This window comes from Artemia franciscana, chromosome 8, assembly GCF_032884065.1.
Source record: "Artemia franciscana chromosome 8, ASM3288406v1, whole genome shotgun sequence".
Classification (NCBI taxonomy): Eukaryota; Metazoa; Arthropoda; class Branchiopoda; order Anostraca; family Artemiidae; genus Artemia; species Artemia franciscana.
In genome coordinates this window covers 46,411,788-46,438,121 of record NC_088870.1, presented here as the reverse complement: position 1 = coordinate 46,438,121, position 26,334 = coordinate 46,411,788, and the positions used below count along the sequence as shown (strand labels likewise).

The window sequence follows — 26,334 nt, the reverse complement described above, 5'->3', positions numbered from 1 at the left end:
AAATTTCAATGTATTTTAATTAAATTGAAAGTTCTTAAAATAAATTTAGTGATTTTTTTGAAGATAAGCAGTCGAATTAACTACTTACAATGGAGGCCAGGGGCCTGACATAATTGTCAAATTTATAGCACAGCGAGTTGTGGTTCTTCTTAAAGACTCATGTAAATTTTAAAGGGATTCGGGAATCTCTAGAGAGGTCTATTGCTAACACACAGTGAACAAATTTGCAAAGCCAGTTTGGCTTGGTGGAATCTAAAATGTGCCCAATAAATTTTCCCAGACTCGAGGGCATCAGGAACGAATGGGAATCGAGTGTACAGCGAATTCACAAAAAATAGCTGGGTTTTTTGTCACCAGAAGATTGCTACGTTAAGATCAGAACCAGTAACGACTCTTAAAAATTTTCTTCTTATTTTCACCACTTCCTCAAATTGTCATGTGGATAACTCATGTCATAGGAAGATAAGAAAATCATTCACTTAGTCAAATACCAAGGTTTTGATTAGGTAGTGGTGTAAATTCAGAAAAATATAAGGGGGATCTATTTTTCAAAACTAAAGAGGAGGGGGAAGAATTTTGTTTGTTGTTTTCCAATTTTTTAAATGAAGACACCAACAAAAGCATTTCCCAATGAAAATACCCCGAAACTTTTATTTTTAACAACTTTGGCGGGGAATATGGGTAAAATGCTCCCTACAACCCCCCTAAACTTTTGACACCGTATGATTAAGACTCAGTAGGTCCACAAAAAGACTAAATTCTAATATCCTACTGAAACAGCTCGATGAATTGGTCAAACTTCTGGTCAAATATTTTGTCAGATGATAGATATATCAGCGAGAAACAATAATTATGTCTGTTTTCTCCGAGAAACACTGACACTGGAGAGAGGGCTGGCATATTTCTACAAATACCTGCTGGCAAGACGGTGATTACTTTGGAATAAGGTTGCGCATCGACTCGTGGTTGTTTTTTGCGTAGTTAATGATAAAGCTGTGTAACGCAGAGATAAGGTAGTTGGATAAAAAACAAAATGAAAAATAAAGTTTTTATGTAAAAAAGTATTGATAGCAGGGTTGCCAACTGTCGCACTTTTGTGCTTCATCGCATTTTTTCGGTCATTACCGTACTATAGTACGTATGCCACAGAAACCGCACTTTTCCATGAAAATCCAGAAACTGTAGCACAAATGTGCTTCAGTTTCTTTGTGTATAAGAAAATTGACTTTAATATGTGAAAGGAAAAAGAAAATTGTCAGCAGCGATCTTTCTGCGTTCGTAGTAAGTAAGTAAGACGGCACTAGACCCCTAAGGTCTGAACCGGTGGTGTTGATCTCCGTTTCATGGCCCTTCAGCCAGGAAGTGCAATGGGGGGTTGTGGGCCAACCATCCTGTGCTTTCCACACACCATTCCTGCTTACCTTCCCCAGATTTCTCCAGGTACCCATTTACAGCTGAGTCGACTGTGGCTGAGCTTACAGAGTCACGCCACTGACCCCCGTCCCAAACTAAATAACTGGTCACAACTGGGATTGAACCCGTGCCCCTTGGACAAAGAAAGTGTGACTGGAATATAGTTTCACATCTAATTTATTGGCGGTATGTCAGTTCAAGCAATTTGGTCAACTGATAAAGAATAAAGAACCCTCGCCGCGAATATAATATGCTGAACTAATTTGGGATTAATTAGTGTGCACTGAACTTGATCCGATTTAATCTTGTGCATAATCATGGAACGAAGTAAGAAACAACAAAAAGAAGAGAAACAAGAAAGATTAGCAAAGTTTTTTAAGCCACAATGTCAGAATTCTAGTAGGCTGAAAGTGCTAGTGTTACGTTTTAGCTAGGTCAGCCTTAGTAGTTAGCTGACAATAAACTTTAAGCATTCCGCATTAATGAAGATTGCGGGTAGTAATGATCTTTTTACTGGGCTGACATACCAACAAAGATGTGACCGTTGTGGTAAGTAGGTAGTTTTCAGCATAAATTAGCTAGAATGAAATTGAATGCATTACTTGATGCTGATTTTTGTGCTCTTTTTTTTTACTTCAATAAGGATTTCTTGAGGAAATTATGGTACCCATAAAGTCTAAAAACATATTTCTAAAAAACGGTCTTTGGAGGAAAAATTGCAATTTCGGTAAATTTTTAGATTTCTAAGATGATTTAGCAAGGCTGAAAATGAATACATCACTTGATACCTTTTTTTTATCAAATAGTTCGTGGCAAAGAACTGTAAGGAGCGACGCAGCTCAATAGTAGCTTAAACTCTTAAAAACGGAAGTTTGATATCAATAGAAATGGTTTATTATGCTGATTCTATATGCTTTCTTATGCTGAAATATATAAGATTCATTAAGCCTAGTATTCCACATCAAATGCACAAGTCTGAGAAAATTTGTCTGATTTTCGAAAATGGAGGGAAAATAACCCTTGAAAGCCAAAGAACCTTATGAAAACCACACCGCCAGATTCATCGTATCAGAGAACCCTACTGTAGAGGTTTCGAGCTCCTACCTGCAAAATGTGGAATCTAGTAATTTTTGCCTGATATTTATTTGTTGTTGTTTTTTTTCAAGGCATGATCGTATCAAAACGTTGGTCTTATAACATCGGGAAAGGAATTATTTAAACGGAAATCAAAAGTTCCAATGCTCTTTTTAAGTGACCAAAACTGGAGAGCAGCTAGCGTCCCTCCCATGCCCGATTTTCCCCCAAGATCGTCCAAAACAGTCAATTTATTCAGCATAGTTGGGAGGTCCAAAAACTATACCTTTGGAGATAACATGATCCACACAGCCCTGGGTGGTAGGTCCTAAGTTATAAGACTAGTCCATTGTTTATGTATAATATTTGTTATTGGGAAGTTTGTGTACATTTTTTAGATAGAGGAGGGGTGGTGAACTCTCTGCTGGGGGAATTTTCTATGGGGAAGGAAGTGTCCGGGAACCAAACTTTTCAGAGCAAATATTACACTGGGGGAATATGCCCGAATTCCTATACAAAATTCTTTTTATTTGCCTTACTTTCTCTTTGCCGACTCAATTTTACTTGTGGAGATGTTAAGGGTAATTATTCAGGGTAATTTTTTATCGGGATTTAATTGTCTAAAGCATCTTTCTGTCATTTTCCCATGGAGACGGCGTCAGATTTCTCATTATTATTAAAAAACCATCAAAGTTAAATAAAAAAAACAAAACTGTTTTTTCAACTGAAAGTAAAGAGAAATATTAAACCTTAAATGAACAGAAATAGTTACGTATACGAAGGGTGTTACCCCATCCTCATGACCTCCCACTTTACGCTAATGTCTGAATTTTGTCTCGATACTTTAATAACGGCTCCTGAAACAAAAGAGTCGTTTAATTTGAATTATAAGAAGATTTCTAAAGTACTAAAAAACGTTAGTGTTAAGAGTGAGGTGTTGAGGGGAGGACGCGCCCCTTCATTTACCTGAAAGGGCTGTAAGTTTTGAAATTTGTAGTGTTTACAAATAGTATTTGTCATTTAAATGTATTGCAGCTCGATAGATCACCGGTTCGAAAGTGGTTGTTCCCCGATTTTGCTCAGTAGTGAAGTCACGAGCAATGACTATGACATTGAATTATATCATAAAGCAATAAAAGAAAAAAAATCAAAAAGTTTTAAAAACAGTTTATCAGACAGTTATGTGTACTTTTGTGTGATTTGAAAAATGATCGATAGTTAAATAATTTTTTTTTAAGAACTGAACTTTTTCGTAAGAACTGAAATTCATTGTCCCTCGAAAACATTACTTCGCCTGTGACGGAAAATGAAGAGGGTAAAGTATCTTCTAGTCCACTATTAAAATCAGAAAATCTGGTGATCCCAGACGACATTGTTGATGTAATTGTCCCTACTGTAGTCGCCGAGCCGAGTCCAGTCCCTGAAACATCAGTTGATGCACTAGAGGTATCAATTCGAGAACCGAAAAGGGAAGAGGCTGTAGACTCTGAAGAGGCTGAAACACTGTCAACGACTCTTCAAAACCTCAATACTTACGACCCCTTTGCAGATGTTTATGATGACCAAATCCAAGATCGATTAATCTACATTAGAATTCAGCAGAGAAATGGTAGGAAAACATTGACTACTGAACAGGGACTCTCATCAGATTACGATTCAAAGAAAATTATGAAGGCTTGCAAAAATGAATTTGCATGCAAGGGAACTGTGGCTGAACATCCTGAATGTGGAGAAGTTATTAAGCTCCAAGGAGGTCAGCGTGAAAACATCTGTAAATTTATATAAAGTGCAATCTTTCATCGGCAGTACAACTTAAGATCCACGGTTTTTAAGAAAAGGACTTTGAAAATAAAACAGTTTTCCATATTCACTCAGAATAACAGTTTATTACTATTTATGCATCTGCCTATGCCCTTGTTGGTTCACCCCCTTTTTTTAATATGAAATGTTGAAAAAATTTGTTCGTAATTTAATTTTAATTTAATCTCGTAGCCCAATATTACTTCATAACAGTGTCCGTAGAGATTATTTTTCAGGAATTCAGGCTGCTTAGATTTGTAGTTATAGTCTGTCTTTAGAATTTTAAGTTTTTCTCAGACACAGTATTTTCGTCATGAATTCTAAACCAGTAAAAGGTAACAAGAAGGCAAATGATAAAGCATTGCTCTTTATAGTCCCTATCGGTGAGGCTGATCACCATTGCATAGACCTTCACTCAGAAAGTGCAAAGGTGGGGGATGGGTCAGCCATCCTTTGTTGGCGCAAACCGTTATTTTCCCCAGGTACCCATTCAGAGCTGGGTCAACTTTGGCTGAGCTTACAGTCACACCACTTAATCCCCCTCCCATACCAAATAGTTATTGTGTGTGCTATTTTGTGTTAATTTGGCAGATAATGAATTTGGCATATAACTAAATTCAACGTCGTTTTGCTGAGTCGAACTTGGCAGTCAGAATCCTAGAACTTCCTATAGTTACAGACATGAGTAAATGCTTTTTTTTATATTAATTGAAAAATAAAAATTTTAATAAAAAAAGTTTTTCAAAGAAAAGTAAAGGCAATATTATCAGCAGAGACAAATGCCTGTTAAAATTCAAACTACAAACGACAATAAATTACTGAATAATGAGCGATGTGGAATAGCAATGTGGACCCATGAGGCACAGGGCACCCTTGCCCTGAGGGTTGTGGGCGGGGATTTTTATCCTCAAAGACAGGATTTCCTGATCTTTCAATTACGTTGAACAAAATAGCAATCTCAGAATTTTGATTGAATGTGTTTATGGAAATGGCGGTCGTGGGAGGGTGGTTAGTTGCCCTACTATAACATTTGACTATGAAAAAGGGAACTAGTCCTTTCAATTTCCAATCGAGCGGGTTCTTTTTGAAGTTTTTACCATAACTTCTTCGATACGAAGTGCACTGGTCTAAAAAAAACAAACAAAAGAACGCATTGTGCCCACATCGTTCTTTACTTAAGCAGTGCAACAGCGCTGCTTAAGTAAAGAACGATGTGGGCAAGGGTTGTAAGCTATGTCCTGGGGTATTTAAGGTTTATACAGAAAAGATCATCGCATAAACTTCGGAGGGAGCTCATTGAACTGCTATTTAGAGGTTTGAGTGCCCTTTTTGAGATTCAGAGTGATCGGAAGGTGGATACCCGCCACACACCTAGTATTTTCCCGAAATGCATCTGATAGAAATTTTGAGATGGCCATTTATTGTCGAAGAAACATCGAAAAGAGCTCATTCAATTGAAAGGGCTGTGCCTTTTTTGATATTTAAAACTGATTGGAGGGCAACTAACCCCCCTTCCACGCCCAAGTTTCCCCAAACTCATCCAATCAAAATTTCGAGATATCCGTTTTTGTTCGAGTAATTGAAAGGTCCGTAAAATTATATCTTTGAGGATGACAAACCCCCCTCCTCACAGCCCTCAGGGCAAGAGTTATAAGTTATGCCCTGGGGCCAGACAAGGTATATATAGAAGGGTTGATCGGTAAAAACTCCGGAATAGCTGATTTGATCGGAAATCAGATGTTCTAGTGCCTTTTTTAAGATTCAAAGTGATCAGAGGGTGGATACCCCCTCCCACACACACTGTATTTTCTCGAAATGCATCTGAATGAAATTTTGAGAGGGCCATTTGTTGTCGAAGAAATTTCAAAGAGCTCATTCGACTGGAAATTGAAAGAGCCAGTGCCGTTATTAATAGTCGAAAGTGATTGGAGGGTAACTAACCCCCCTCCTATACCAATAATTTCCCCAAATACATCGAATAAAAATGTTTACATATCCATTTTGTTCAATGTAATTAAAAGGTCTGGAAATTACGTTTTTGAGGATGGCAATCTTAAATGCCCCCAGGGAATAACTTACAACCCTTGCCCTGAGTGCTATTTTTTTTTTATCATCAAAGACGTGATTTCCGGATCTTTCAATCATGTTGAACAAAATGGCTATTTATAAATGTTAATTGAATGTGTCTGGGGAAATGCTGGGCGTGGGGTTAGTTGCCCTCCAATCACTTTCGACTATCAAAAAGAGGACTAACCCTTTCAATTTTCAATCAAACGAGAGTAAGGCAAAGTTGTATCTATTCAGTCTTTGGAAGCTGAGGGTGAAAACTTTCACTCATAAAGGCCGGGCTGGTAGGAGACTGAATCGTATCGAAATGTCCGACATTCTATAGAAACTTTAATGCAGAGAATGCAAGCTGAAAGCGTAAGGCAGTCGTATTTATTCTTTCTTTGAAAGGTAAAGTAAAAGCTGTCACTCATAAAGGCCAGGCTGGTAGGAGACCGGGTCGCATTCAGAGGCTTGACATTCTCTAGAAACTGTAATGCAAACAATGCAAGCTGAAAGAGAAATGCAAAATTGTATCAATTCTTTCTTTGAAAGCTGGTGGAGACTGGATCGTATCGAAACGCCTGACATTCTATAGAAACTTTAATGCAGAGAATGCAAGTTCAAAGAGTTAGGCAAAGTCGTATTTATTCTTTCTTTGAAAGCAAGGGGTAAAAGCTCTCACTCATAAGGAGGGGTTGGTAGGAGACCAGATTGTATCAAAAGGCCTGATATTCTAGGAACACTTTTATGCAAATAATACAAGCTGAAAGAGTAAAGAAAATTTGTATCTATTCTTTCTTTGAAAACTAAGGGTAAGCTCTCACTCATAAAGGCGTGGTTGGTAGGAGACCAGGTCGTATCAAAAGGCCTGACATTCTATGAAGCTGAACGAGTAAGGTAAAGTTGTGGATGACTTCTAATGACCACGGAATGATTTCAGATAAACACTTCAATTTATAGGCTGCAAATCCGCCAGTGATCTTCAGCTAGTCTGTCCTATCTTCGACGTCGCAGACCCCCGTCCCCAATGGCTTCAGATTTTCCTTGAGTTCTAGTAAGAGGTTGTTTGCTTTGTTTTTTTTTGTCCTTTAGTTTATGTTTCCAAGAAGGGACTTACCTCATCAAACCTCACGAAGGAATAACAGGGCCCCTATTTTCTCTTAAGGGTTATGAGGTTGCACGGAAACTGTCAAATCTCGATCTTAGATGAACTCAATCTTCTGTTTCAGCCAAGGGTAACTAACAAATTAATTACAAGACCGGGATTAGGATCCCATTAAGATTATTTTTATCCGAGAAACCCGATTATAATTTAACTAGAAAAAGCACAATTGGATGCACCAATTTAATTAATTAAGTATATCTCATCGCTAAAAAGATATTGAAAAATTATGAAAAAACTGATCTTCTACATTCGTTCCCTACGCTCACAATTCACCGGAAGCCATCCGGTTGATTCTATCGATAATAGGGTAGATTAGCACACAAGGTTACAACTTGAAAATTTTATTTGTAAAGTTACTACAAACTAAACCGTAAAAAATACATTTGCTCTAACGAACAATTGATGAACGTGGATATCTCGATTGAGCCAAAAATTAAGCATTTTTTAAAAGATATTAAGCGCCAATTAAGACGCTGACAATGCGTGTTGAACCGTGTAGCTCAAAGCCTTATCCAGGGTGGGGTCTCTTTCCCCAAAATGTTTGTGACTTTACAAAAGTAACAACATTCCATAAAAACCAATTTTAAAGCTTTCTTTTGTACCCTTCCCCCCCTCCGAACTAAAATCGTAGCTAAGGCCTAGGTAAAACTCGGTGCTAATAATTTTGTGTTTGTGTTTTTCTGTCACTTTCAAAAACTTTTTCATGAATAGTCTCTGTTAAAATCAATATTATTCAGAACATTTTATCTTAAAAAAAGAGAGAAACTCAAGAGGATTAAATATAAACTTGGAACAATTATCAAAATGTTCTTGTGAACACAGTTTCAAACATATGAGCGTCAAATTTATAGCACTTAATAAACACGAATTGGTCATTTAAATAAAATAACTGACCCAAAGAGGGGAAACAACGTCTTCAAATATGCATCACCTTCATCAAGAATAATTTCAAGTCATATGCCTGTTAATCATCTGTATTATATATTTTTTGTCTTTTGTGCAGCTCAATCGACAAATCCAAACAATGTTCGAATAATCATAAGGGAAAAAATGAACTGTAAAATAAAGAAAAATCGGAGCGGTTCTAAAAGCTTTCCAACAAAACATAGAAAAATGATGGAACTAACCCATTAGGACAAACTGAAACAAACTGAGTTTAATTCATGGGTGATTTTTTTTTTGTTTCATAACATGCGTTGATCTCTACAGGTTTTTCGGGTTCATAGGTTAGACAAGGGGCTACTAGAAATTACCTTTTTTTTCAGCTGACACTGTTGTAACAGTTGAAACGACAGATAAGTAACTATGAATTTACTTTTGTAATCATCTTTGGCATTACAATCGGATTGGGACATATCACAAACATTCTTACAGAGAAAGACAGAGATATAGCTAAAACTTAAGAAGATTTCGCTCTTATAAGCCAAAAAAGCCCTTAGATACCAGACAACTATTCTTATGAATTCTCGTGTAACCTATAAAGTGGCGTAAATCGACGCAAAATACGGCAGAGGGGCAAGTTTTTTTTTTTTATTTTCCACGGCACTGCCCCAATAGGGATTTTTCAGTGAATATAAAAAAAGGTCTTAAAAATTTAGCTGGGGAGAGGCACCAAAAAAACTAGGGAGAGCATACCCCACTAAATAAAATTACACGTTACAGTGAATAGATATACGTCGAAATTTTGTTAGAAATCTTTGCATTCCAAGAGCATGTCTTCGAACTGCTAATTGCTCGACTCAGAAGCTGAGGAGGAACTAGTTGACTAGGATACTCTGCAGGCCGTTTTTTGAATTACCCAAAGGATTAAAAATATTTTAAGAAGAGGAAGCGATTAGACTGAGAGAACTGCTCCAAAAAAACTGCTCATTGCAGCGAGTATCTTTGAAAATTTATCTAAGCCTACTTCCCAAGAACGTACTCAGTAGAGGGAGAAAAGGGGTAAAAAATTGATATTATTGTAAGTGTTGATTCTGATTTAAACTAACATTTTTGTCTGATTAGTGGAATATAACCTTATTTTCGGGAGTTGGTCAAAAAACATTTATGGTTGCCAATACCAAGCACTCAGATCTTTTCCATGTGAAACGGCATCGGATAGTTGGTTCCAGGGTTTAGGATACGAAATAACACACAGATTTTAGTGACAAAACAAAGGAAAAAGGGTTGCTCAAACATCACTTACAAAAATACGTCGTACATTAGAAATAAAATATATTCACAGCAATAAATCTTCTCTTGAGGTACCCCTCAACCCTTTCAAGAAACCCGGTCTGCACAAAGTTTGTAACACTTTTAGTGATTATTAAGAGAACCACAAGATAACCGACACTGATTCGGTCTGATAATCGACCAAGTTCAAATCTGAGTACGTTCCAGTCTACAATACATAACTTTGATAACAAAACATTAATCGAATCTGAAATTGCAACTCTAAGACACTCAAAGGAAAAACAAAAACCGAGTAGATGAAACTGCCTTGGAAATAGAGGATATAACTATTTAATTTATTGGTATCTTTAATATATTGTTTTTTTCTTTTAATTTCGTTTACTTTGTAATAATAATAATAATAATAATAATAATAATAAAAAAAAAAAAAAAAAAAGAACAAGTAGCTGCCCCGTGGCAAGAACTTATTTGTATTTTCGGAGCGGTTATTAGTAGTTCAATAGTGTTTTTTGTTTATAGATAAAGTTTACTTTAATTTGGTTGTTTTAGGCAGCAATCAAAATGGCGTCGGTCAGGGAACCTAGAGCTAAAGCAGATAGTCTCTTTTTAGTCACGTGACAAAATTGTCCCGTTTTTATTAGATTATTCCTTTTAATTTCACGAGGCTTAATTATTTTAGCCATTTTTAAAACCTTTTTGGCATTTTAATTTTTAAGACAACTTTGTTATTTTTTTTTACTCTTAAGGGCAACTTCGATATATCTGGGCATGTGATAGTTGCAAATCAGTGGTTAGTTTCACGAGTGTACATATACACGCCATCACGTCACATATATAAGAAAAAATGGCAATTTTTGCGATAAGATCACAGCAGTAGGACATATTTTAGATAAGCCACTACAATCACCAGTACAAAAGTTATAAAAAAGGTTATTAACACAAAATCACTGTATGACCAAAAACGGATTGATATCTCCAATCTCCTCACAGGTACCATAGACGTTCAGCAAGGGCTTCACTTGGCTCTCTATGGATACTCTCACCCACAATGAACGCTATCTTGTGTGCATATTGGCAAGGAGCAGGAACACGGACAGTACCCTGCAAAAGAGGTTATTCAAAGAAATTTTTTATATCAGAACTCGATTCGCAACTGTCATGTGTTCCATCAATTCCGATGTAGATCTTGGTGATGAATCCGAATCAATCTGAATAAGATAAAATTCTTATATAACTTTAAGCAATTACTATTGTAAAACTTTTTGTGATCCCTCGGAAAAACAGTCAGAATAGAACGAAAAATACATTATTGGAAGAAAAATAAGTCTGAACTCAATCTGCTACTGTCACGTCTTATATTAAATTAAACATAAAAAAAGTTTTTTTTAAATGAAAGTAAGGAGCGACATTAAAACTTAAAACGAACAGAAATTACTCCGTATATGAAAGGGGCTTTTCCATCTCAACGCCCCGCTCTTTACGCTAAAGTTTGACTCTTTCTCTTAACTCTACATTTTAAAACAGTAAAAAACTTTAGCGTAAAGAGCGGGGCGTTGAGGAGGAAAAGCCCCTTTCATATACGGAGTAATTTCTGTTCGTTTTAAGTTTTAATGTCGCTCATTTTTTAAAGTTTTGGTTACTATTGAGCCGGGTCGCTCCTTACTAAAGTTCGTTACCACGAACTGTTTGATCAACGGGTATGTTTGTTTAGAATCAAAAATTTTAATTATTTAAGTTTCAAATATTTAATTTAAATTAACAAACTTTTTTAAGCAATTTAGTTAGAGCTTTAAGACTTTGAATATTCCCTCTCTTTCTGCTAAACTTTAACCTTTGTATTTTAAATTTTAAACCCATGAGTTTTAGAAGATTTTAAATTAATAAACCTTATCTTGTATCTATTCAGGAAAAATCCTTTAAAGTAATTCCAAGATTACAAAAACTTTTCATGTAGTTTGAAGGATTGAGCTGATTCCTTCTTAAGCAAGGTAAAACTTTCTTTCTCAAAGAGCATGGGTGACTTATGAGAGTGGGAAACTGGATCTAGCTACTAGTGCTAGAACTACAAAGAGCACGGGTGACTTATGAGAGTGGCGAACTGGTACTAGCTGAATAAATTACTAACACCAAGTGGCGTGTGGCGTCCCTCGGTATTATTTTCATACTTGGGAATTATTTTTCAGAAACAAAGGCCATACACTTGTTAATACAGTAATTTTTCCTTATTATTTCACTGAAAAAATCCCAAACGCTAAATAGCCTTGGTGAGTTACTAACACCAAATGCCACTTTCGTAAGTTACACAAACTCTTTGGTCTGTCTCTTCAAATATTGCACTATTTGAAAATTACAATGAGTGATTACAACTATAAAAATAAGGATGAAGATAATATTTGTCGAAAATATCAGGTTTTAGCGACTTTTATTATTGTTTATATGGCTTTTTTAAATCAAAATAAGAAAGTGTATTCAGTATTTGATCATATTTATCAAAATATACCATACTTTGTGGAAACAAGTATTTATATTTTTATTATTAGAAACCGGTAGATATGCATTGGATCTGAAATAATATATTAAATCTAATAGTTTTCCAAAATTCTATAGCATTAACCGTATTTCCTACCAACTTAATCAGAAAATAGGCAAGATTGGATAGATTTTTTTGCTTAATTAACTCTTTAGTAAGTGTGATGTGTGTTAACCTATTACAAAGAATTACCTTTATGTTAAATGTAAGTATTCGTATAACACTTTGGAATATCTCCCAAGGAAATATTTAAAGAATGAATCAGGATATTTATGAAATTTTGACAGAAGCGTTTTCTCCAAAAACACACTTCAGGATACATTGTAAACCACTTCACAATAATTGTTTGCAATGAAATGTATCTAATTCAAGGGGCACTTAAGGATTTCTGAAAACCAGACCTCGATTTAAATTGCCCAGCTGTCTTGGCAGAATTGACAATATTAAATAGCAAAACTGGCATTAAAACGACAGAATATAACCGCGGATACCAGGTTTTAAAATAAAAAGCATGTGAAAAAAAAACATGATTGTGAATCTCAAGGATATATCATTTAGGCTAACGACCAATGTCTGTTAATATAAACTAATGGTCCTAGCTAGAGACCTAACAATGTTCTTATCCATTATTTGAATCTCAGTTAAAAATTCTCAATAAATCCATAATCCATTGAGGCTAAAAATTATATTTGACCTTTAATCTCTTTGTGTAACATACCTGCCAATTGTAATACAGATGGCATAGCTTGTATGAGAGGCGTTGGTGTATACTGGCTTTGAAGTTTGTGGCATCTTCAATAATGTTGTAAGAGGTAGGGGATACAGTCCCCTGGCGAACACTTTGTGATATTAAAAAATAGTCATACCGCTCAGGTACAGTGACTACATCATCGACTATGGTTGACGGTGGCGGATTTCCATACTAAAAAAAAGAAGAAAAAAAGAAAAAAAAAGAAAAAACAAATAGCTTGTTAATAGTAATAAGAGAAACAATGGTAAAACATGAGGAATGTTAAGATAGTGGAGGAAGCATTAAACCATGGATTGGAGGCTTGAAGTGGAGGACATTGATAAAACTGCCAAAAATTTGGTAGATGCTGCCAGACAGCATTGCAGTAAAATATTGTATAAATATTAATATTGTAAAATTATATTATATTGCATAAATATAAATATTAATAAATTGAAAAGGAAGTCAATACGGATTTGGCCCTGTTGAAGATGAGAACAGAGCCAAAATTAATGATAAGGAAAGAGTTAACTCGTTAAAGATGCAGAAAAAATCTATAGAAAAGACCAAAACAATTGTTTTGACACTTAAGAGTGTGAAGAAAGATTTATTTTTGCGCGGAAGAAGTTGTGACAGTACTAAAAAAGGATTAAAAATAGTAAGACCCAGGTACTGATAGTGTGGGGCCATTTGTTAGTAATCTAATGTCCATTATTTTTCAGAAGGCATGACTTTGGCCCTCATACACAACTCAAGATGTGTCACAAGCTTTGCAGGCTCTCGTCTCCTCACAAGAGCCCCCGTCTGCAAAAGCAAGGTCCCAATCTAGTAGTGCTGCCAAAAATCCCACTACCATCCTAGAATAATGGCCACAGATACCAAGACCTCGAGACAATAACCCAGTATATCATCTCGAGATCCCCCATAAACATAGGCAGAGTTTTTAAATACGGTGGTTGTGAGGTTAAAGAAAAGTTACTGAAGATTGTGAATACAAGTTTTGAAAAAAGAGGTAAGTGCTTAGCTTTTTTAGGGAACCTACTTGGACACCTCCATATGAAAGGTGATAAGAGTATGTGGTAATTATAGGAGGCATAAGCAAGTATTCTGTAGGAAGCAAATTACTTAGTATAAAGATACTTATCAACATAGAGATGCTGAGGATAGAATTTTAAGATAAGAACAGTGTGGTTTTAAGAAGAGTAGAGGATGAATCAACTAAATTTTTGCTCTTAGATAAATATTTGAAAAGTTAATGGGCCAGCAAACATCTTTGGTCCTCAGTTTTATAGATTAGACTATAATGTTAGCATAATGAACGAAGTTTTGAGGTTATGTTAGTTCATGGTGCAAAAATAGGTTATGGAAGAATAGAAAGATAGGTGTGCAAATCAAGAGTAGAATATTAGAAAATACAATGATGACAGTGATTAAGGGTAATTTTGAAGCGTGGGTGCTCCGAAAAATGGAGGATTTGATGTTTTCCTGATAAATTGGCTACGGATTGTTTGGGTGCCCGACTGATTGACAGCATCTCAAACAGTGAGCTGTACGAAAAAGGTTGTTTAATCCCACTTTCTCAGGGTGTAATGATAGAAAGGATTATATACCAAGGACACGTTCTACGGTTTACGGATGACATATTACCAAAGATTGTCCCTGTTTGCCAACCGTCTGGGCCACTATTGATCACCTGAGAAGTATATACAGTAGCCCTGCTTTTATTATAGGAGGAGACTAACCAAACCAAGAAGAGTTGGTTATCATCTTGTTTGTCTTTAAAACAAGTAGTACACATACCCACCCACTCTTTCGGGGGCATATTGGACCTTATACTCACAAATTGTGATGATTTTTACTCCCCTCCCTTTTCTCTTGGTCCCGTTGGCATGTCAGACCACAACACAATTCTTTGGAAAGCAAGAGTTTACCAAAGCCCAAACTATCCCGTGTCACTGTTCGTCCTTGTCCGGAGTCAGCCATCTGTGAATACGGTCGATGGATTGGCACATATGATTTCCCCGAAGTGTACAATACCGGGCCCTTGGAAACTAAGGTATCCGATTTCAATGTCAAGTTATAGAGTCAATACCTAAAGATACGACAAACCAGGGAATCCCCAGCTATTAAATCACTAATAAAAGAGAGGTCTCGCCTCTACTCCCGTGGTGATATTATCAACGGCAAGAAATTGCGAAATCAAATAGTCTCTTTGGTAAAGAAAGCCAAAGCTCGCTATGGTCGTGAAACCATGCCCTCCCAATTACTTACTTCAGACCCCAAAAAGTGGCACAACGCTGTGAAAAAAGTGGCCGGCCAAGCTTTTGACAGCAGTGTAAAGATCAGCAATGATGGTGGGTCCTTAATCAGTGCAGAAGAAGTGAGTGAATTCTTCACCAAGATCTGCACTACCTATCCAACTATTACGGCTCATGAAAAGTCCACCATCCTTGAAAAATGTGAGCCTGAGAACAACATAATAGTCAGTGAGTTTGACGTTTACACAGAATTACGGAAGATCAAACCGAATACATCTTCACACCCTGGTGAATTACCTGCCAAACTGCTACGTGAATATGCAGCCTTCATAGCATTACCACTGTCCATCATCATTAAAGAGTGTGTTACTTCTGGCAATTTCCCGTCACAGTGGAAAAGGGCCTATATTAGAATCATTCCAAAAACGCGCGCCCCTAGTGCATGCAACGATCTCCGCCCGATCTCACTTACACCTTGTTTGGCGAAAGTAACTGAGGCCTTTATTCTCAGGTTTCTTCTGAAACAAATTCATGGGTATTCAAGTGTAGTACTACAATCTGCCTAGTACGGATGTTTAACTGTGTCCTCCAATGGCTTGAAAAAGGTAGCTGTTTTGTCGACATTTGCGCAGTGGATTTCCGAAAGGCCTTTGACCTAATCCGCCACCTGACTGCAGGCATGGATATCCAGGAAATGGGGGCCAAACGACGCACCCTTGGCCTTGTACTTGACTTCTTAATTGGCCGAAAACAAAAAGTCTTTGCGCTCCACGAAAACGATTTGGATTCATCATAGTCAGATACTTCTTGCGGGGCCCCAAAAGGCACGAAATTAGCTGGAATAAATTTCCTGGCTGTAATTAATTCCCTACTTAATCATCACGACGACCGCTACAAGTTTGTAGATGATCTGTCCATAGTTCTCGCTTACCTGGTCGAAAACACTATCATAACAAAGCAGTTTTTAGACGAGTTATTTGATCAGCTAAAGACCGAATGCTCAAGTCATGATCTTACCATTAACGTAGCCAAGTCGAAGATAATTCGTTTCAACCCTCTGAAGCGGAATATAGATATGCCTCTAGTCCCTTTCCCGATTGTGAACGAAATAAAAATCTTAGGAGTAACTTTCACTAGTGACTGTGGTTTTAGTGCCCATATTAATTTAACCGTCCACAAGGCTAATGCAAGCATTCAGACACTTACCAAAATGAGGCGTTTTGGGTGTGATACTGAAAGTCTTCTCCATGCCTACATGTGTTATGTTCGCCCATTGCTCGAGTACGCGTGCCCGGTGTGGGGTCCATCTGCTATCCGCACAGCGTACCTATTACGCGACATAGAGTGCGTCCAGAAAAGAGCAACAAGGATTATACTCCGAAACCGTGACATACCCTATGATCAAGCCCTCGCTAAATTAAATTTATCTCCACTTAAAGTCCGGCTTGAACACCTTATTCAGCAATTTGGAAAATGGGTCTTAGCCAATAAGAGCCACCAATCAATACTACCCGAACCTGCCCCTCCCAATAGCCGAACTCAGTTACAAAATAAACTTGTACCCCCTAAAGTACGAACAAATCGTTACGCCAACTCATTTGTGCCTTTCTTCACATCAATTTTTAATGCTGAGTCGTAGCGTGTGATTTTTGTTTAAATGTATGATTTTTCTGAAAAAACTGAATTTAGCTATGCTACGATAGTTTTTAAATATACCGATTTTTTTCTCTCTCTCTCTCAAACAAAAGAAGAGGGGGGTTTTGCATAAATTGGAAAGGAGGAGGATCGAGCGTAGCTGTGTTGTATCATACGACTTAGTATTGCAATGAGTTGTTAGTAGTTAAGTATTGACATTTTTCTAGGCCTAGTACGAGTTTTAAGGTCCTTACGACAATTTTTTCAGAATATCTGAGCTTACCACCAAAAATAAAAGAAGATCAAATCAAATCTACGTTGAATAAAAGGTGGGTATCTGCTCAATTTGATGACAGAAGGGGGACAAGATCAACAATTTTGCAGACCAGGCAACTGTTTTTTATTGGCTAATGAACACGGTTTTGTTTACCCTTAAAACAAGGACCATTTAACACATTTTGCCATTAAACTAAAGACAACATAATTTTGTTAACCATTGAAAGATTATCAATTTTGAATAAAAATCTAGGCAATAAAACTCCATTTTTGCTCCTCCAAAAATTTTTTGCAACAGCACTCTGAGAGCAAAATAATAATAGAAAAAAAAAAAAAAAAAAAAAAAACACTGAACTTATATCGGATTTCCGTTGACCCAAAAAGACAAAAAAATAGAGTAATGAAAAGTTAAATTATAAAGTGAGTCATCCAAAAGCTAGGGGTCATCTGTAATGGACATGGAATCCAGGAAAGCATCTCTAGGCCGTTGAACTCGCCGACAATGTTGGCTCATAGAAGCCGACAAGCAGAGGCTTTAGGAATTCCAAAACTAACTCACTAGGAGAGCTGAACAGTTCATATTACGAATCAACGCTCTTAAGGACTAATGTTTCGTCGGTTACGTGTTCACCAATAGGAATACAACCACGAGATTAAGACATCAAACAGGTGAAAGACTTGCAGTACTTTGGAAGTAAAGTAACTTCCAGTGGTGACTCCGAATGAACACTGCATAACGGGATAATCCTAGCCAACGCAATATTTCAGAGACTTCTACAATGTCTGGCAATAGACAGCATAATCACAGGAACTGAAACTCAGGTTGTTCCATATCAATGTTTTGTCTGTTTTGAGTTGCTCTATGGATGCCTTATATTGACAGCCTTATATTAACAGTACGAAGGCCTTTCAGGCTTTGAGATCAACTGTTCTTACTCGGTCCTACTTCCTTAATCTTTATATCGCCTCCATTGTGAGACAAGGAAGATGGCAACAACTTGGAAATATATTCCGTATGCCATAACAGACTTCCAAAAATGTTCTTCTACTGACAACCAGAAGGCACCCATCACTGAGGAAGACCAAAGAACACAATCCATAGGACACACATAGTCAATTAAAATAACTTTCAGAAGAACCCTTCAGAAGACTCTCATCAAAGAGTGGAAAGACATCTACGCAGCAACCTGCTTAAGGGAAGATACGAGGCTACTCAATGTAGCCCTCTGTGCTTCTAAGGGCAGTGGAGGAATTCAGGTCTAAGGTAAAAGCTAAATGATTCTTTTGCACTGATACTATATTTATAATTCCTATTGAAAACTGGCACTCTTATTTGTAACAAGACGTAAAACTATTCTACCATTGTTAAATTCAACATAAATCCTGTATTAAATATAGAACCCATATACTTGGGAAACGGCCAAAATGTGTCAGAAAGTATGATGAATTGTGGAGTGTGAGATGTGCTATCAACATACAAATGATATTTGTTTTGAAGGGGTAGAGGAATCGGGGATGATTGTTGTTAATTTTTTCTGGGGATGTGTATTTTGTAGTTGAAGCGTTATTTCCTTGTCTTTTTTCGGGGGGGGGGGGGGTCTTCCAAACCCATCCGAGACTTATTTTAAATATAAGCAGCAATGCTAATTTTTTTTTCATCCTGTGGAGATTTAATTATGGTTTTTGACTATTTTGACCTATTTGTTAAAGAAAATAAAATGCATTGATTGTACAACAGTTGGAATATTTGACATTGCACGAATGACATGGAGGGGGAGGGGGTAAAAATACAGGAAGAGAAACTTGACTTTAAAGTATAGATTCTGTTGCAAACGAATATGTCGTTGATTTATAATTTTTATCTGATGATGAAGATCACTGTGTATATGATTGAAATATCCAGTGATTTTGTCATTATTTTCACAGTCTAATAAAAGGATTTATCTCTACTTGAACTGTTATTTGCACGTCATGGAAAGACAGTGTGGTCCTTGAAAAATCTTACTTAGCTTGTTTAGCCAGGAAAGTGTTTTTTTTTTGTGCCTAAAAATCGTGCCCTATTTATGCATGTGTGGTTTTCTGAGGAGAAGGCATACATAATTAATGACTCACTTCTCCCAGGTGCCCAATAAAAAGATCACTCTGATCAGGCCTCTTTTTATTCCCTTAATTATAAATCTATTTGTTCACCTGTCCATTAACAGCAAGGATTCTTGTGTTTATTCTCTTCGAGACAACAGTGAAGCAAACTTGAATAGCAGGGTCGATTTTCTGGACGACTTGTTGAATCGCCTTTAGCTCCGTATTTTTAACATATGCAATGTCACCAGAACCGACACCATCTCTGTAGAAGAAAATTTTTCTTGGGGCACTGCCATTTTTGCCCTGAAGAAAAAAATAAGAAAAACTAAAAGTCTGTTAAAAATAATTATAATATTAAATAAGATTGGAGAGTGAATCAAGCCTGTTGAATCATAAGTTGATGCAGAGGTTAAATAAAAACGAAGCCGCTTGATACTCCTAGAACAGAACTCCAATTCAGATTTAGAGTTAATTGACTATTTGTCATTTGAGTAACTTGATATATATCAAGTTGATTAATTTGATATATATATATACTAGTAAGAGTAATTGACAAGAGTAAGGCAAAGGAAAACTTCCGTTCGATAGTCGGGGTTAATAGCCCAACTACCTTAGTTTGCTCTTCTAAAATTTATCGCTTCTTCTTCAAAAGTGAAAGCATTATTATAACTACCGTCTTTATGTATATTAGTGGTTATTGCTGAATTCTTTACATGTTTGTATTGAATTTTTGGTTTCTCTGCTTATCTTTTTGTGTGTTTTATTTTCAAATAAATTTACCATATGTATTTATCTGGCATAGTCCATACATTTAGTCGATTTTTCAAGAACCTCGTCGTTGAACCCCCCAAAAAGATATATATATATATATATTTTTATAATTCTATAAGGAAACAAAATCAATTCTTTATAGGATAAGATTTTAATGAAGAGATTTCACAGAGACAAAATATATTTGTATGAGAAATAAGTTGATATATATATATATATATATATATATATATATATATATATATATATATATATATATATATATATATATATATATATATATATATATATATATATATATATATATATATATATATATATATATATATATATATATAAATATATATATATATAAATATATATATATATATATATATATAAATATATATATATATAAATATATATATATATATATATATATATATATATATATATATATATATATATATATATATATATATATATATATATATATATATATATATAACAGCCTGAGGTCAAAGAAGGGCAAGAGTAACCGATGAATTTACTGAGCAACGTGTCCAGCAAAGTTATGTCGTCGCAAAAGGTTGCATCTGACATTTCTGACTCTTCAGAAATAATTGCCAAAAACCTTTAGCTAAGCTACCAAAGGGGAGATCAGCAAGGGATAGTTGCCAAGGGATAATGCCAATGGACAGCAAAGGAAGGAATAATTGCCAAAGACCGTTTGCTAAGCTATTACCAAAGAGAAGATCAGTAGGACAAACTGTGTTTAATCACACTTCGAATTTTCTAATTTACGCTGCCCCGCTGATCCTGCCTTAAAGATGAAACTATCTAAAGAGTTTTGGCAATGATATCTCTAGAGTGAAAATATCAGATAAGACTTTTACGCGTAAGAATAACGGAGCCCAATGGAACTTGAATCTATTCACTTGTGAATGCTCGGAACCTGAATTCACATTTACCCACAATGATTGAACCCGAGTGTCCCAAAAAAGACAACAGAAAAATTCTGTCGGAAAGAAAATTGATGAAAAACGGACGTCTACCCGTCTTACCCCTTCAAGTTTTATCTTTAGCTTAGGGTGAACTTTTTTTTTCTTAAAAAGGGTACAAAAATTTAAGCAATCTGAATGTGCCTTTTCTTTATTCTTTGCAACCATTGGCTAAACAAAATACCAATTAAAAGGGATATGTTAAAAACATTTCCACGGGAGTAGAATACGAGACGCCCGAAGAGAATTTTAAGGTTAATTGGGATCTACTGAAACATATTGTCTGGTTCCCAGTGAAAAACTAAAACCGCTTCATATCTTTTATCCGAACGACCAGATGGAAATTAGGTGACAACTGCGATTTAATTCATGAAAAGGGTCATCTAAACTGAACCACATCAAAAACAAGCATTTAGGCTTACTACTACCTTCAGCAAGTTAGAGAAGGGACTGAAGGCCAGTTAATTAAATGGCATTAAATGTTTTACTAACATTTAATTTAGCATTAATTAAATTTAATTAACATTAAATTTAATGGTTTTATTAAATTAGAAAATGGCATTTAGTTCATTTCTCACTTGCTACATCTATAAAGGAATGAGGCTTTTCATTAGTAAACTAAAGAGTAATAGTGATAACAAGCCTAGTAATAGTAATGATAAGATCTAACCTTTCTTGTTTAACTATGGAATGTTTCCTTCCCTGTCTAACCAAGTTATGGAATGACAAAAAGGTGCTGTAGTTCGAGTTCTTACCGTTCTTTAATAAAACTTAGAAAGCAAGGAGTGAATTGGAACGACACTTCTTAAACAAAACAGGCCCTTAGTTTCTTAACAGGAAATGAAAAATAGGAATATTCAAATTACTGATAAAACTCAGATTAGGGAGAGGATTTGACACTGAATAAACAATAAACACCCACAAATGAGTTTGCTGATATCGTCTTTTAAGCTGAAAACGACCATACAATTAAATTAGCAGATTAAGGAGACAAAAGATAATAAAGAGAGCAAGAAATGAAAAAAGAGCCGACGAAAACCGGCCCAGTTTAATACTTCGGTTGATTTTTTTCTTTTTTTTGCTTTTTCTTGCTTTTTGGTTTAAAAGATCCCTGTGCTTTTTACACTACTGACAAATTAAAGTTCAAATCAACTAATGAATCTGACAAACTAAATTACCAGTTATCAATTCCTCTATAATGCTAATAAACTGAGAAAAGATATACAAGTTACCTGGTAAGCTCTAAGGGCCTTCACAAAGCATGCTTCCATGCACGTCGTTATCTCTTCGTTCCGTGTATGAAACACGGCCGTGCTATAATAGCTTGTAAAGTTTTGATTTAAAGATGCGACAAAGCCACCTACACCTGAAATGAAAAACAGCCTATAATACAATTACTATCCAAAATATCAGCCTCTCGGGAATCATGGCTCGGTTTTGACCGCCTCTCACAGATTGCTTATACCTCCAAAAAGACTTCTGTCACTATGCTTTCCTAAGACTTTTTGCCACGTAAGCTGAATATCCTGATGTCACATTTTAATTTGTTATAGTCTTTGGTCAATTTTACCTTTTTAAAAAATTCAGCTCCATCAGACACGTACTCCCCCCCCCCCCCATCTTTTAAAACCACGCAAATTCAAAGTTCACATGACACAGTTAACAAACTCAAGTAAGACAAGTCGATCAACCAAATCCCTATCAATACGTTGATTTTGAAAATAAAACAAGATATGAGGTAATGTAAAGTTGTCTCATCGCAGATTGCCAAAAATTTTCTTTCCGAATATAATATTTTAAAAAATGAAAATATAAATCACATGCAGATAAACTGTCCGCGTAGTACAGGTGCCGCTTTACTAATTCTCAGTCTTTGGTGTGGAGTGCAATAAGTGATTGAGGACAAATCATATTACATTTCCGTGTTACCCCCCCCCCCCCCCATATTTCTCCAGGTACCCATTTGGAGCTGGGTAGCCTCTAGTTGAGCTTACAGAGTCGCACCGATGTTCCCCGTTCTAATCCAAATAATGAGCAACACCAGAATTTGAACCCCAGCCTTCGTGGACACAATTATTTCAGGTCTAGCGTGCCAACCGCTCAGCTAGTACGGCTCAGATATAATATTCGCTACTCAAAAAATGACTCCTCCCCCCCTTACTGATATATTCAAAACCAACGAAAATAAAAGTAATGAAACTCTTAATTCATATTATGCAAAAAGGTCCAATTAATGACTTTTTTCTGATTCTTCCATTTTGATCAATGTTTATAAACATTTTTTGAAAATACATTTACACGTCATTTTGGCAATATTTCATTCATAAGATCTAAAAGATGGCGGAATGCATGACATGGTTACCTATATATTTGCATAAGTTGCATTTCAGCCAAAAAAATAATACTCTGGCTACAGATCCAGACGAATTCACAAATTTCAAATATTGTATTTTTTATAATAAAATGGTATAAACTGGGGAATCTAATAATAAATTTAAAGTTTGAAACCCCCTCTCATGCTCTCATTGGTACCTCCACCCCTCGTAACTACGCAAGGCATCCTATCAAACTTTTCATGGTATGTTTTTCTCAGAAAATTCGAACGGCCTAATAGACATACCTTGGGGGGGGGGGGCAGAATTTGACATCAACAGCCCTTCGGACAAGGGCCGTAAGATATGCATATTGCAAATTGTTTACAGATACATTTTCTATAAAAATTTATGGGTTTGTTTAATCTTGGATTTCCAACTGAATCAGAACTTTCAGGGATTGCTGCCTGATCAAACCACAGCCAACCTGATCAAGTCCTCGGGACAAGAGCAGCTTAAAGTAAAAAACAAAATTGTTGGGGGGGGGGGGGGTATGAGCCATCAGAAAAAGGAACCCCAAAACAAACCCCAAAAATTATTTTACTTAGTGTAAAATTAAAAAAATTTCAAGCCCCAGACTTTTGGGGAAATGGTTCCTTAACAGTTCAAAAGATGCAGTCGTAAGTCCTTGGAAAGCAGAGAGCTTAATGTAAAAAAAAGAAAAAAAGAATATATATATATATATATGGAGGCATGCCCCCCTCCCAAAAATGCCATTTTAAATGGGCTGAAACATGTATCAGAAGTTGCTAAGTCAATGGTACTCTTAGTTTAGACGAGATTGAAAAAAAGAGAAAAGAATGAGGAAAATTTCAAAACAAAATCCGCTGAAACAATTTTACCTGAAATGGGGCACTTTATGGGGAATGGGGAATTGAATACACCGATAAAGAAATATATTTCGGAAAAGAAGTTGAGTGATGGGGGAATTATTGGCATGGAAATACAGAGTGAAACTTTGTTGCCCCGACTACAGAAAACCCCCCCGTTTTGTCTAAAATTCTTCAGATGGAGCCCCGAAATAGGTCATAAGCCCCACCATCCCTAGTCAGTCCAAAACCTTTAGTCATAAGTTAAGCTAGGGGTTATACTCCAGTTAAAAAACAAGCCTTAGAAGAGCCAAACCCTTTCTTCCTTAACAGCTCAAAGTTTATAACATTTATATTTAGGGCCAAAAGGACCCCAACTCACAAAAAAAAAAACAGGAAAAAATGTTGGTTACTACGAAAAGGGGTAAAAACATATCAGGTAGCTCTAATGTGACAATTTCTGTTCGTTAAGTTCAGGTTAATTACTCAGCTAATTTCTATTCATTTTGATTCATTCATAGCAGTTTTAATTATCTTTATGTTTCATTTGGTTATTTATTCCAATTATTATTCGTTTAGGGGCCATTTATTCATGTATTCCAATTTCTGTTCATTTACATTTTTGAAAATTAAGAAGTAAGATTAAAATTTATTTGTAATAATTAATAATATTAATTAGTCTCATTTTGGGTGCTTTGAAAAACTATTCGATGAAAAAAAAAATAATAATTGACGCTACCAAGGATTCTAAAAAGGAAAGTATTCATGCAAAATTTCATGCAACATCAGTTTAGAATATTTACTAATACTTATAGAATATATATAATAAATATATACTATAAAAAATATATACTAAATATAAAATACAATATGCCGAAAATATACTAAATATATATTAATCACTGTAGAATATATACTTTCAACTATATTTTTTTTAAATTTTGCAACAACAAAATAGTCAGGATATTTTTGCAGAGTTTTACTATTAACATGATAATTTTTGTAACTTATATCCATACTTTGTAGAATATGCAACAGTATTTAATAAAATCTGCAAAATTTCGCCATCATAAGAGGACGTGTGTATATCTGTAATTTGATAAAAAAAAAAAAAAAAAAAAAAAAAAAAAAAAAAAAAAAAACTTTTAATATGAATGAGATAGACTGAGTTGTCACTGACAAATGGATTCATATTTTTATCTAGTGCCATTAGGGTGTATATTTGGAATAGCCACAAAGTCAGACTCCTTGACGTTACAAGCATCACACTACCTTCTTTGCTGGATGAACGACAACTTTGAAAGAAAATACACCAGTGTTGCCAAGGCTTTCAAATAAGCTGTATCAGTTTTCCGACTAAAATTGTACCTCAAGATATTAGTTCGTATCATCTAAACAGTAGGTTAAAAATCCAAGTCAGAAAGGAGCAAGTAAAACCTAAATGTACCGAAAAATGTGTTCGGTTCAAAAAAAATTCTAAATGTACCACATTGTACCATGAACTCTGAACTGTACTAAAAATGGTACAATTGTATCCCTTTGGCAGCGTTGGAATATGCCCAAAAAACTGGCATGACTTTCTGTTGGTTTTACTTGTGGAGTTTTTTTTTGCAAAGATTTGGCGGCAGGTCATTCGGTGAGTGATTTACAGAACGCGAATCAGTCACTCAGACTAGTACTGAGAAGTAGGTTCCTCTCTTCCCCCCTTCTTAAACTGTTTATAAACCTAAAAAATAACTAATTATCGTTTTTTCCATAAAATATAACCCCAACTCTCAAATCCAACACGCATGAAATCTTTTAGCGCTACGCATACACTACAATCACCCCCCCCCCATTCAACGCTCTATAAAAATTAATTATTACTTACCCTTTTTCTGTGAAGAATCGTGCCATGAATCAAACCCAACAACCATGGCATCTTTGAGCGGTATTTGTACGCCCCATGGCTCACCCCCCAACTTGGCGCACATTTGAATCATTACCTTAGTAGCTACACTAAGACCTTTGACTCTGTATGCTTTACCGCATACAACTTGGGAGGCGCAGGGTTTGGAGACACAAACCTCCTACAATAAGAGAGGAAAATATTTAAAATAGGTCAGTCTGAGTCTGAATCAAAATATGGATTCAGAACCAGTCTAAATTCTCTGATCCAGAAATAGTTGTCAAGAGTAATTTCCAAAGAAGCGGTTTTCTTAACATAAAAGAAATCTAT

At 35.8% G+C, this 26,334-nt stretch overlaps 2 protein-coding genes across 2 annotated transcripts in view; one reads left to right on the top strand and one right to left on the bottom strand.

The window, feature by feature from the left end:
* Nucleotides 1–1,895: 1,895 nt before the first annotated feature.
* LOC136030694 (eukaryotic translation initiation factor eIF1-like) lies at nucleotides 1,896–4,272 on the top strand. The gene is made up of 2 exons (XM_065709763.1): nucleotides 1,896–1,962; nucleotides 3,854–4,272. The coding sequence occupies exons 1-2, from the start codon at nucleotides 1,896–1,898 to the stop codon at nucleotides 4,270–4,272; spliced, it is 486 nt and encodes a 161-aa protein (XP_065565835.1).
* A 3,554-nt stretch (nucleotides 4,273–7,826) lies between these two features.
* LOC136030494 (piwi-like protein Siwi) overlaps nucleotides 7,827–26,334 on the bottom strand; it is a 71,944-nt gene continuing 53,436 nt past the window's right edge. Inside the window, exons 11-15 of the mRNA XM_065709517.1 lie at nucleotides 25,987–26,185; nucleotides 22,168–22,301; nucleotides 19,293–19,487; nucleotides 12,922–13,125; nucleotides 7,827–10,774 (exon numbers count right to left, since the gene is read on the bottom strand). Of these exons, the coding sequence (XP_065565589.1) occupies nucleotides 10,658–10,774; nucleotides 12,922–13,125; nucleotides 19,293–19,487; nucleotides 22,168–22,301; nucleotides 25,987–26,185 (849 nt within the window). The 3' untranslated portion in view covers nucleotides 7,827–10,657. The remainder of the gene's footprint in view (nucleotides 10,775–12,921; nucleotides 13,126–19,292; nucleotides 19,488–22,167; nucleotides 22,302–25,986; nucleotides 26,186–26,334) is intronic.